This window comes from Salmo salar, chromosome 06 (assembly GCF_965601325.2).
Source record: "Salmo salar chromosome 06, fSalSal1, whole genome shotgun sequence".
Taxonomy (NCBI): Eukaryota; Metazoa; Chordata; class Actinopteri; order Salmoniformes; family Salmonidae; genus Salmo; species Salmo salar.
In genome coordinates, this window is record NC_138296.1 from 30,012,978 (window position 1) to 30,026,824 (window position 13,847).

Sequence of the window (13,847 nt, forward strand, 5' to 3'; positions counted from 1 at the left end):
ATAAATAAACATTTAAAAAAGGGATTAACAGTTGTTACATAAAAACCTGACTGTTACACTTCAGAATGGTAAGTAGTTATACAGCATTTTCCATAACTTTGTCTCTAAGAAGGGCCAGTTTACGGTAACAACTAAGCTAAAAACTTTGGATTTGAACCACAGTTGAGCGTAGATACTCTGAATAATAGAAACCACAGCTGGGGGCAACCCCACAGCTAGCAGCTTACCAGCACAGTATACTAGCATTTTACTATACAGTTATGTCCTATGAATGCATTAATGCATCATTCATGTTGTTAAGAATGCATTCATTAGAATATATAACACTATAGAAGAAGCAGCTTCAAGTAAGTGTTACGATATTATATCATATTATATTATATTATATTATACTGTTTTATATTACAGTGTATATCATGTTATATATTATTATATTTACACTTAGTTTAATCTTATATGCTATATATTTTCAACTGGCTTCATGCCATTGTTGACCAGTCCTGGTCCTGCTTGTTCACCAGAGCAGTTTTCTTCATCCGCTGACCAACAGGGTTGTTCTCCAACCTTAGACACAGAACAGAGTAAGACAGGCTGGATCAGGAAACATGGAAAAAACATGGTTATTGTACAATCCTGTACCTACAATTAAAATACAGTGGAGAAAAAGCTCAGAACAGTGTTACTTTAGCAATAGTTACAATATCACCTGTCAGACATGGGAGGTCCTCCATTCATCTGAGGAGGTCCTGGACTCTGTGCACCAGTAGTCGGTTCCTTAGTCTGATCATTAACCCTGTTGGAAAAGTAAGACATCAACATTCACATTCATCATCCACCATAATGCTGTTCCCTAAAGAGACAGAGGCTAAAATGAACCCTGGGAAAATGTGGTTGGTGACATTATACCCAATGAGTTGTGGATGTATCATTATGTAGTCAAGTTTACCTGACATCATCATTGATCCACCACAAGACAAACGTTATTACATGACCCATTGTGAGATTACAGAGGTACGATCTTAATTTGATCATTCTTTTGTTGCTGAGCATTTTCCTGCACAGCAGGAAATGCAAACTTGTAGGGTATTCAAAGTTTAAAAAGGCTTCTAAAGTTGGTAATTTCCACTTTAAAATGACCGATTTGATTTGCCCTAATGAAAAATGTATCAACACACAACAATTCACATTTCCTGTTGCTGCAGGATTATTTTCCTGCTGTAGCAAACCGTCTCAAATTAAGATCCTACATCTGTATCATTCAATGAAGATCTATCAAGGTATTCATCATGTGGTAAAGTTCACCTGGCCTTATGGTTTCCATTCACCAGAGGAAATCCAGCATGTCTCTTCTGAGAGAATTCAGTATCTGTTCCCTCACTGCCCATTGGCTGAACGAACCTCTCGCTTGGCTCACCGCTCTCTCCTTGACTGCTAAACATTTTTTTAACACGCATGAGCATTTAACATGCTTATTAGGTATTACAGGTATTACAATATAAGGATCATGTGTTAAACAAACGGGTCTTTCTATTAAACCTGTGGGATCAATGACTCATGGGATCAGCTCTGACTGAGGATAGTGAGACCCAACCGGTAATGAAGTAATGAGGGTCTTTCTCAGAGAAAGGTTAACCTGTTCACAAGATGTCCATTCAGCAGAGAGGACTCAACATGTGTCTCCTGACTGTGTGGTGGCTCCCTCTCCTCTTCCACCCCATCCCCCTGGTCCCTGATGGTTCAAAGGGACAAATGCAGTTATAGATTGAGGAAGACATGAAGTATAGTAGGAGCATAAATATTACATTCAACAGATAGGCTGTCTAACCTGCCAACGACAAGCACAGATCGGAGAGATTCAGCGTCCTCAGCAGCTGGATCATCAGGATCTCCGTTGTCCCTTAGAGAAGTTAAAACAACAACACGTGTTACTTCTTGCTGCTCTAAGCTGTTGTCTGGCATGATTACTGATATTTAGTAATTTATCATGAAGCACATTAAACCACGTAGCTACTAAAAATGTCCTCAGGTTGACTGAGTCTGACTCACCTCTGGTTTTCCCTGTTGGTGTTAAGGTAGTCCCGACCCAGCCAAGCTGGCTGTGCAAGAGCAAATCTGTTGTGGTGTGTGATGAACAAAGGAAAGGTTGCGTTCAGTCCTAAGTCCTAAGTTTATCCTCTCTGAATTCATTTTGGACAGCTAAGCTGACTGGCTGTACACTCTGAGCACTATTGTTGCTGCAGAACATAAAAGGTACTCACCGATGTTTGTCTCTCCAAGGAATGCAGCCATATCTGTACGCTAAGAAACCAGCATATCTGTACGCTAAGAAACCAGCAATTCCCAGCAGCAGAACCAAGATAACCAGAACACCAGCTGAAAAACAAAAAGCTGTCTACGTCAGTTGTTGAGATCCTGTTAAACTGTGCTATAGAAGTATCATGTAAAGGAACAAAACATGACACATACTGTGTATATAATATTTACAGTTGAAGTCGGAAGTTTACATACACTTAGGTTGGAGTCAATAAAACTCGTTTTTCAACCACTCCCCAAATTTCTTGTTAGCAAACTATAGTTTTGGCAAGTCGGTTAGGACATCTACTTTGTGCATGACACAAGTAATTTTTCCAACAATTGTTTACAGACAGATTATTTCACTTATAATTCATTGTATCACAATTCCAGTGGGTCAGAAGTTTACATACACTAAGTTGATGTCATGGCTTTAGAAGCTTCTGATAGGCTAATTGACATCATTTGAGTCAATTGGAGGTGTACCTGTGGATGTATGTCAAGGCCTACCTTCAAACTTAGTGCCTCTTTGCTTGACATCATGGGAAAATCAAAAGAAATCAGTCAAGACCTCAGAAAACAAATTGTAGACCTCCACAAGTCTGGTTCATCCTTGGGAGCAATTTCCAAACACCTGAAGGTACCACGTTCATCTGTACAAACAATAGTACCGAAGTATGAACACCATGGGACCACGCAGCCGTCATACCGCTCAGGAAGGAGATGCGTTCTGTCTCCTAGAGATGAACGTACTTTGGTACGAAAAGTGCAAATCAATCCCAGAACAGCAGCAAAGGACCTTGTGAAGATGCTGGAGAAAACAGGTACAAAAGTATCTATATCCACAGTAAAACGAGTCCTATATCGACATAACCTGAATGGCCGCTCAGCAAGGAAGAAGCAACTGCTCCAAAACCGCCATAAAAAAGCCAGACTATGGTTTGCAACTGCACATGGAAACAAATATGGTACTTTTTGGAGAAATGTCCTCTGGTCTGATGAAACAAAAATATAACTGTTTGGCCATAATGACCATCCTTATGTTTGGAGGAAAAAGGGGGATGCTTGCAAGCTGAAGAACACCATCCCAACCGTGAAGCACGGGGGTGGCAGCATCATGTTGTGGGGGTGCTTTGCTGCAGGAGGGACTGGTGCACTTCACTAAATAGATGGCATCATGAGGTAGGAAAATGATGTGGATATATTGAAGCAACATCTCAAGACATCTGTCAGGAAGTTAAAGCTTGGTCGCAAATGGGTCTTCCAAATGGACAATGACCCCAAGCATACTTCACAAGTTGAGGCAAAATGGCTTAAGGACAACAAAGTCAAGGTATTGGAGTGGCCATCACAAAGCCCTGACTTCAATCCTATAGAATATTTGTGGGCAGACTGAAAAAGTGTGTGCGAGCAAGGAAGCCTACAAACCTGACTCAGTTACACCAGCTCTGTCAGGAGGAATGGGCCAAAATTCACCCAACTTATTGTGGGAAGCTTATGGAAGACTACCCGAAACGTTTGACCCAAGCTAAACAATTTAAAGGCAATGCTACCAAATACTAATTGAGTGTATGTAAACTTCTGACCCACTGAGAATGTGATGAAATAAATAAAAGCTGAAATAAATAATTCTCTCTACTATTATTCTGACATTTCACATTCTTAAAGACAGGGAATTTTTTACTAGGATTAAATGTCAGGAATTGTGGAAAAACTGAGTTTAAATATATTTGGCTATGGTGTATGTAAACTTCCGACTAAAACTGTATAATAAATAAACAATTATAAAGACTAACAGAAAATACATTCCATACAAAACTAAATAAAGCAGTTAGTATTACAACTTAGCTATTGATAGCAGCAGATATACTGTTATATCACAATACTGTTAGTGTTAATGCAGACACATTTTCAGAGATTTTCAAACAACTAGTGCAATAAATGTAGATAAAATAAGAAATAGAAGTACTATTTTAAGAGCTTTTTTCAATAAAAACTATACCTTCAAGAATGTGGATCTGCAGTTCTGTAAGTCCATTATTCATTTTTCTAATGGCAAGAAGTTTTCAACTTGTTTTAGCCACAGATGAAAAGTGGGTTGGTTGTCATTTTTCCAACGCACAAAAATACATTTATTTGCAAAGTAAGTTGTCAGCAACCTTATCTTGTCTGAATCAAGTGCAGTATTCAGCATTTGATTAAGGAGGTAAAGGCTTGGGTACTGTACTAGTGGAAGCTCCTCAGAGGAGGAAGGGTAGAACCATCCTCCTCATATAATTTCATATTAATAAAAATATTATAACATTCAAAAAGTGATCGTTTTTAGATAAAATTATACTAAATATATTCACTGTTTTGCAATGAAGGTCTACAGTAGCCTCAACAGCACTCTGTAGGGTAGCACCATGCTGTAGCCAGAGGACAGCTAGTTTCCTTCCTCCTCTGGGAACACTGACTTCAATACAAAACCTAGAACGCTCGTGGTTCTCATCCACTTCCATAGACATACACAGAAACTATGACAACTTCCGGAAGACATCCTCCAACCTATTAGAGCTCTTGCAGCATGAACTGACATGTTGCCCACCCAATCAAAGGATCAGCAAATTAATCTAGTACTGAAAAAAAGCTACAGCTAGCTAGCACTGCAGTGCATAAAATGTGGTGAGTAGTTGACTCAAAGAGAGAGAAAGAAAAGGTGAGAGGAGGAGAGGGCATAGATACGAGAAGGAATTATACAACGATCTGGCTCCTATGAAAGTGAACTGTTTTTGCGTTTGATCGGGGTGTATTCATTCAGCCGATTCTGTTGAAAAATATTTCTTAAACGGAAGCAAATGGAACGAAACTGGGATAAACATACCTGAATTTGTCCAATAGTAACTCTTGTTTGCAACTGTTGGACTAATGATTACACCCTAGATCAGCTAGATGCAGGCCAGAGTGTGCAAGGCGGTATTGAATGTGTGACTGTCTGTCATCTTGATTACTAAAATGTATCTCGACCTTGTAGCAAATTCATAAAGGCTATAGGCAAAATTAGAGTATCATGTAAGACCCTAAGTCTATCAATGTTACATTGAGCTGGGTGAATGGAATATGAATGACAGTCATCCAATATGCTGTAATAGAAATAAGGCCCATAAAAATGTTTATCGTCCTCCCTCATCATAAACAGCACCAACCGCCGCTGGATTGTACCAATACCATATCTAAATGATCTGAGAGGCTGTATGAATAGAGTGCCAGAAATCCATTAGCTTATTGCAATGCCAGAATAGATTAAAAAAAGGTACTTTCTCTGTCTTACACTTCAGGCAATTTGGTGTCTGGGAACATAGTTTAATTCAACAGGGGTAAGCTAAAACTTGAACATTAATTCAACAGGGGTAAGCTAAAACTTGAACATTAATTTGTAGTTAGTCTCCTTAATATTGGGACTAGTAAATGGGAAGTGGATCTTATTACAGATCTCAAGTCATACCTCCTCATCAAATTCCGTGCCTAAGTCATTTTCCCACATCCTTTGAAGTGAAACAAAGGAGGATTCATAATGTTTGGATAATGTACAATACATCTTAGCAAGTATTGCTTGCTAATATAGATGTGGTTATTCATTCTTAACTTCTGATAACTGAGATCTCACCTTTAATTCTTTGATAAATATAAAGATAACATTTCTGATTTGAAGGCACTTAAAACAAATGTGTACCAGGGATGTTATATTCAGTATGGATTTGGATAAATCCCTTCATTGTATTTAATCCACTATGGAACAAGTCTGCGATCCTCCTACGACCCAGCGGGCACCAATTATGAAGGCCGACTTTTAAGAACACATTGGGCAACAAGAAATAGGAGCATATAAAAAAACATGTTTGAAATACCCAAGTGCATTCTACAGTCTGCCCATGCCATTAATGTGTACTTACTGTTATCACAAATATGATGAAACTGATTCAGAGGTAAAGGATGGCTAGATTGATATTCAATCTGAACCCATAGGGAGTCATATCTGCCCAAAGTCCCAGACAACAATTTACGAGTTTGGGCTGACCAATAGTAAAGTTGGAAATTGGGCAGAGTCAGACCCCATAGACTCAGGTTTTACCAGTATTATGTTTATCCTCCAATCATTGTTATGGGAGAGTGGACCAACGGATGAGGTCTTTCATTTTGCTAAAGAGGGGAGTGTAACGTGCATTCTGGTTGCTCCTTTTTTAATTGATAGGCAAGGAGCTAACTTGGTTATCATATTCATATGTTTTTGTCAACATGGAACATGTTATCATTGATATGGCGAGTTTGTTAAAGATTTAGTTTGCTTCAAGATTTACGTGCCTCCAATTCTCAGTAGAAAACCTTTTGTGCAATTGTTCGCATCTTTCTTAACCTGTTTAGGATAGGGGGCAGTATTTTCACGGCCGGATAAAAAACGTACCCGATTTAATCTGGTTATTACTCCTGCCCAGAAACTAGAATATGCATATAATTGTTTGATTTGGATAGAAAATACCCTAAAGTTTCTAAAACTGTTTGAATGGTGTCTGTGAGTATAACAGAACTCATATGGCAGGCCAAAACCTGAGAAGATTCTAAACAGGAAGTGCCCTCTCTGACCATTTCTTGGCCTTCTATAGCCTCTTTATCGAAAACAGAGGATCTCTGCTGTAACGTGATATTTTCTAAGACTCCCATAGGCTCTCAGAAGGCGCCAGAACGTTGAATGATGACTCTGCAGTCCCTGGCTGAAAAACAGTAGCGCATTTGGATAGTGGTCGATCTGAGAACAATGAAACGGGTGCGCGCGTGCACGTGAAGAGTCCATTTTACATTTTCAGTCTTTGAACGAAAACAACGTCGCCCGGTCGGAATATTATCGCTATTTTACGAGAAAAATCGCATAAAAATTTATTTTAAACAGCGTTTGACATGCTTCAAAGTACGGTAATGGAATATTTTGCATTTTTTTGTCACGATACGCACCGGCGCGTCACCCTTCGGATAGTGTCTTGAACGCAAGAACAAACGCAGCTATTTGGATATAACTATGGATTATTTGGAACCAAACCAACATTTGTTGTTGAAGTAGAAGTCCTGGGAGTGCATTCTGACGAAGAACAGCAAAGGTAATCACATTTTTCTTATAGTAAATCTGAGTTTGGTGAGTGCCAAACTTGGTGGGTGTCAAAATAGCTAGCCATGATGGCCGGGCTATCTACTCAGAATATTGCAAAATGTGCTTTCACCGAAAAGCTATTTTAAAATCGGACATAGCGATTGCATAAAAGAGTTCTGTATCTATAATTCTTAAAATAATTGTTATGTTTTTTGTGAACGTTTATCGTGAGTAATTTAGTAAATTCACTGGAAGTTTCGGTGGGTACGCTAGTTCTGAACGTCACATGCTAATGTAAAAAGCTGGTTTTTGATATAAATATGAACTTGATTGAACAAAACATGCATGTATTGTATAACATAATGTTCTAGGAGTGTCATCTGATGAAGATCAAAGGTTAGTTCTGCATTTAGCTGTGGTTTTGGTTTTTGTGACATTATATGCTAGCTTGAAAAATGGGTGTCTGATTATTTCTGGCTGGGTACTCTCCTGACATAATCTAATGTTTTGCTTTCGTTGTAAAGCCTTTTTGAAAATCGGACAATGTGGTTAGATAAAGGAGAGTCTTGTCTTTAAAATGGTGTAAAATAGTCATATGTTTGAAAAATTGAAGTTTTGGAATTTTTGAGGAGTTTGTAATTCGCGCCACGCCCTATCATTGGATATTGGAGCGGTGTTCCGCTAGCGGAACATCTAGATGTAAGAGGTTTTAATGTCCCACAACTTCTCACTGTTCTTTTTCTTAAATTATGTATATGAAATAATTTTACCACTTCGGGTGGGTTTTGCCGCCTCCCATACAGTGGAAGCATCAAATGTACAGTAGGGTCACTATTATCTTGTATGTAATTCACAATCCCACAATGCATTTCTGCTCTGAAATTTTAATCTGCCATTAGAGATGTATTAAGTTTCTAATTTCTGGATAGAGGAACAAAGCTGCTCAGGTTCACAGATAAATATATTTTGACATGATTGGATAAATCAAACGTACCAATAGAGCAACTGTTCACAGCAGATAGCTTTTGGGAAAAAATAAGTAGTCTATTCTGGAATATGAGTTGGGTACATTAGAAAAGTATAATCTTTGGCTTGAAGTTTGATCTCACGCCAGACATCAACTAGTCCACATTCTGAACCCAAAGTGTTCAAAACTCTTGCTGATTTAGTTAGGGGTTTGTTTGTCTTATCGCATTTGTCCATAATTGGGTTCAGAAGAAGAAGCTGTGGTGACAGTAGAATGTCAAACAAAAGAAACAATATGGAAACACTCACCAGTGATTTCCTTTGTGTGGGTAGTGGCTTTGGCTTTGTCTCCATTTCCTGAGTTTAATCAGAGAGTAAAGTAATTTCAAATGAATATATACTTTATTACAGATGGAGATGCTATAGACAGTAATGAGCTGTCTTTATGTTAGTTACGAGTACTTACCTGACATGTCGTCCGAGGTGTCAGTCAGATTGTCAGTCAGAGTGATAGTTGTCACAGCCTCATGCTCCCTCTCTACAGACAAAGATCAGACAAAGAGGTGATATTAGTTTGCTAATATTCGAGTACTCACCCGGGGTGTCAGTCGGATTGTAAATTAAAATGTCAGTTGAATTGTCAGTCTACATTTTTTACATTTTAAAGACGCTCTTATCCAGAGAAATTAGCGTTAACTGCCTTGGATATGTGTACCAATATGAAAGTGCAAGAAGTTTAAAATGAAAGAAATTAGGAAAATCATTCTTTACCTGCAACAATGTAATGCAAATGGCACTCCTCAACCACGCCCTTAAGAGAAGACACAGGGGAAGTAAGTATCTCTAAAATAATTTTCACCATCAAATAATGTCAATTGTGTGAAATAATAACAGGACTCACTTGGAGAACATGAAAGAATGTCAATGTCAGATTCAGGCATTCAGAGAGGATGACAGCACTGTTGTTGACACTTATCACCTTATCAGAAACATTTGCATCAAAAGGCTTGTTCATGCCACGGTAGGCTATTGGAGTCTGTGGGGAAAGCACATAAGAAAAGAAAGAATTGAATTCAGGTTTGAATCAAAGAGCCCTGATTTGTCATACAACATAGTACTTATTGTCTTAAAACAATACCAACATATACAGTCTGTGTCCTGATTCTACACCCTTTTCCCCAAAGTGTACACTTGCACACTTCCCGCCATGGTTAAAAGCATTGGATTGCTGTAAACATTAGCTGCAGGGACTTTCCAACATTGTGAAATCCATGTTGGGAAGTGTGCACTTGGGGGAAGGGTGGAGAATCAAGACAAAGTCTGTAGTACATATCCTGCATAAAACCATAAGATCTCCACTAACATTGTTTGAGTACACCTCAATTCCAGATCCAGCCAGAGTTTCATATAGGTACACATATCCATTTGCTGTCCTCAAATCTTCACACCTGACCATTTTCTTGATGGGAGAGCATGCTAACCAAGCTACGGAAGAAGACATTCAGTTATTACAACTTTCTATGTAACATTACTTTAATGTTACTAACAAACTTCCTTAAACACAAACACAATGAAATAGAGATAGACTGCAGCTACCAATGTTTGAGCTCCTAATACAGTTAAACAAATCACAGGTACAAACAGGTTGTGCATGAGGCTAACGGGTTGCTAGCCGACCTCGCCCAGATGACACAATACAGTAAGATAACTTTCTGCCTTCAGGGAGTTTTATAGCAATGTAGCAATGTTAAAGTGCAAATACTGTTACAACTTAGTCTTTACCTTGATACGGGAGCACCAAAAAAACAAACAACAGGCTGAATGGATACATTTTAGTCTGTGGTCTGTTTAGAGCTGCCATCTTGCTTGCTGGTTCTGTAGAAAATGTTTCACTTTTCTTCTTCCTGCTTCAGGAAGTTAAATTTAGAAAACAGGAGGAGTTATAAGTGACTGTATCACCACAGTTTCTAAACCTTGATACGCAACATTGTGGGAACGCTTGCTAAGCAGACTAATTCTTCCTTAGCTGTTCATTTTCTCTAAATTCAAAGGCACAACCTAGATTTGAGCCAATATCTTAAGTATTTGAACATGTTATTACTCCAACTATTTTCATAAAAAATTACTTTATATCGAAAGAGTGCCTTTGATTTGGCGGCCTGCACATGGCAAATTGACTCGAGACGACTGTTAGACCCGATGACGTGTGTCTGTGTATGAGCTTAGCTAGCCAACATTGCTATGACATCACCTTCAAGTGTGATCAGGGATTTCTGTTGAAGAAGCAATTTTAGCCTATCTTCATACTGTACTGTCTTTGGTTTAACTTTCTCAATAGGTAACTGATATGGGCTGTACCTTTTATTGTGCCTCGTTGCTCAAAGTGTTCAAAGTTGTGATTTATAAAGACATGGAGTTAGAACTGGAACACACTGTTGTACACGTTGATCCATGGCATCCCAAACATGCTCAATGGGTGACATGTCTGGTGAGTATGCACATTTTCAGCTTCCAGGATTTGTGTACAGATTCTTGCGACGTGGGGCTGTGCATTATTATGCTGAAAAATTAGGTGATGGCAGCGGATGAATGGCACAACAATGGGCCTCAGGATCTCATCACAGTATCTCTGTGCATTCAAATTGCCATCGATAAAATGCAATTGTGTTCATTGTCCGTAGCTTATGCCTGCCCATACCATAACCCCACCGCCACCATGGGGCACTCTGTTCACAACATTGACATCAGAAAACTGTTCGCCCACATGACGCCATACACATGGTCTGCGGTTGTGAGGCCGGTTGGATGTACTGCCAAATTCTCTAAAATGATGTTGGAGTCGGCTTATGGATAGAGAAATTAACATTAAATTATCTGGCAACAGCTCTGGTGGACAATCCTGCAGTCAGCATGCCAATTGCACGCTCCCTCAAAACTTGAAACATCTGTGGCATTGTGTTGTGTTACAGACCTGCACATTTTAGAGTGGCCTTTTATTGTCCCCAGCACAAGGTGCACCTGTGTAATGATCATGCTGTTTAAAAGTGGTGTAAAGTACTTAAAAAAATATATAAAAAAATACTACTTAAGTAGTTTTTTGGGGTATCCGTCTACACAGGGAAACTACTGAGTGAGAGGCATCATGTACCAATCTATCAACCGTCTACACAGGCAAACTACTGAGGGAGAGGCATCATGTACCAATCTATCAACCGTCTACACAGGCAAACTACTGAGGGAGAGGCATCATTTACCAATCTATCAACCGTCTACACAGGCAAACTACTGAGGGAGAGGCATCATGTAACAATCTATCAACCGTCTACACAGGGAAACTACTGAGGGAGAGGCATCATTTAAAAATATATAAAAAAATACTACTTAAGTAGTTTTTTGGGGTATCCGTCTACACAGGGAAACTACTGAGTGAGAGGCATCATGTACCAATCTATCAACCGTCTACACAGGCAAACTACTGAGGGAGAGGCATCATGTACCAATCTATCAACTGTCTACACAGGGAAACTACTGAGTGAGAGGCATCATTTACCAATCTATCAACCGTCTACACAGGCAAACTACTGAGGGAGAGGCATCATTTACCAATCTATCAACCGTCTACACAGGCAAACTACTGAGGGAGAGGCATCATGTACCAATCTATCAACCGTCTACACAGGCAAACTACTGAGGGAGAGGCATCATGTACCAATCTATCAACCGTCTACACAGGCAAACTACTGGGGGAGAGACATCATGTACCAATCTATCAACCGTCTGCACAGGTAAACTCAGCCCACCTGTCTGTCTGTCCTTCCGTCCATCTGTATGAAGAAGAGGAGTACATAATATGTATCACTACCACAGACAAAAGGTATGGGAAATGTCCATATCAGTAAACTCATTATCCTCCAGATACTGTACCATACCATCATTGTCTACTGTGTGTTACTGGTGAACACATCAGACATCCAATAAAGACAGACATACTGTACAGTACTTTGGACTCAGTACAGTTGTGTACTTGATCACATCTGTGAGGGTCTACAGTAGCTACTGTAGAAACCAGGCGCCTTAGTGTGACACGTGTGTGTGTGTGTGTGTGTGTGTGCGTGTGCGTGTGTGTACAGTGAGGGAAAAAAGTATTTGATCCCCTGCTGATTTTGTACGTTTGCCCACTGACAAAGAAATAATCAGTCTATAATTTTAATGGTAGGTTTATTTGAACAGTGAGAGACAGAATAACAACAAAAGAATCCAGAAAAACCCATGTCAAAAATGTTATAAAATGATTAGCATTTTAATGAGGGAAATAAGTATTTCACCCCTCTGCAAAACTTGACTTAGTACTTGGTGGCAAAATCCTTGTTGGCAATCACAGAGGTCAGATGTTTCTTGTAGTTGGCCACCAGGTTTGCACACATCTCAGGAGGGATTTTGTCCCACTCCTCTTTGCAGATCTTCTCCAAGTCATTAAGGTTTCGAGGCTGACGTTTGGCAACTCGAACCTTCAGCTCCCTCCACAGATTTTCTATGGGATTAAGGTCTGGAGACTGGCTAGGCCACTCCAGGACCTTAATGTGCTTCTTCTTGAGCCACTCCTTTGTTGCCTTGGCCGTGTGTTTTGGGTCATTGTTATGCTGGAATACCCATCCAAGACCCATTTTCAATGCCCTGGCTGAGGGAAGGAGGTTCTCACCCAAGATTTGACGGTACATAGCCCCGTCCATCGTCCCTTTGATGCGGTGAAGTTGTCCCGTCCCTTTAGCAGAAAAACACCCCCAAAGCATAATGTTTCCACCTCCATGTTTGACGGTGGGGATGGTGTTCTTGGGGTCATAGGCAGCATTCCTCCTCCTCCAAACACGGCGAGTTGAGTTGATGCCAAAGAGCTCCATTTTGGTCTCATCTGACCACAACACTTTCACCCAGTAGTCCTCTGAGTCATTCAGATGTTCATTGGCAAACTTCAGACAGGCATGTACAGTGGGGAGAACAAGTATTTGATACACTGCTGAATTTGCATGTTTTCCTACTTACAAAGCATGTAGAGGTCTGTAATTTTTATGATAGGTACACTTCAAATCATAGGTACACTTCAGGTCGTTGACATGCTGGAAGACCCAGCCACGACCCATCTTCAATGCTCTTACTGAGGGAAGGAGGTTGTTGGCCAAGATCTCGCGATACATGGCCCCATCCATCCTTCCCTCAATACGGTGCAGTTGTCCTGTCCCCTTTGCAGAAAAGCATCCCCAAAGAATGATGTTTCCACCTCCATGCTTCACGGTTGAGATGGTGTTCTTGGGGTTGTACTCATCCTTCTTCTTCCTCCAAACACGGTGAGGGGAGTTTAGACCAAAAGCTCTATTTTTGTCTCATCAGACCACATGACCTTCTCCCATTCCTCCTCTGGATCATCCAGATGGTCATTCGCAAACTTCAGACGGGCCTGGACATGCGTTGGCTT

General features: G+C 39.9%; 1 protein-coding gene across 2 annotated transcripts; it reads right to left on the bottom strand.

The window, feature by feature from the left end:
• On the bottom strand, nt 1-10,316 carry LOC106606831 (uncharacterized). 2 transcript variants are annotated; one of them, XM_014203207.3, is made up of 13 exons: nt 10,160-10,316; nt 9,741-9,862; nt 9,279-9,413; nt 9,149-9,188; nt 8,844-8,915; nt 8,687-8,734; nt 2,259-2,373; nt 2,047-2,112; nt 1,826-1,897; nt 1,634-1,729; nt 1,303-1,428; nt 707-793; nt 1-564 (listed from the first exon to the last, which is right to left on the bottom strand). In XM_014203207.3, exons 1-13 carry the CDS (start codon nt 10,236-10,238, stop codon nt 480-482), a joined length of 1,143 nt encoding a protein of 380 aa, XP_014058682.3. In that variant the 5' UTR covers nt 10,239-10,316; the 3' UTR covers nt 1-479. The 2 variants fall into 2 exon arrangements, with proteins under 2 accessions (XP_014058682.3, XP_082832556.1); XM_082976430.1 differs by having other exon boundaries at nt 1,303-1,431; nt 10,160-10,315.
• Between the last annotated feature and the right edge of the window lie 3,531 nt (nt 10,317-13,847).

Bases quoted from the DNA above. Each gene is read 5' to 3' on its own strand.
- LOC106606831 (XM_082976430.1), bottom strand. From the start codon at position 10,238: ATGGCAGCTCTAAACAGACCACAGACTAAAATGTATCCATTCAGCCTG. The intron at 1,432-1,633 runs GTTAACCTTTCT...AAAAATGTTTAG, and splicing joins AATGGACATCTTGTGAACAG to CAGTCAAGGAGAGAGCGGTG. The intron at 794-1,302 runs GTGAACTTTACC...CTTTTCCAACAG, and splicing joins AATGGAAACCATAAGGCCAG to GGTTAATGATCAGACTAAGG.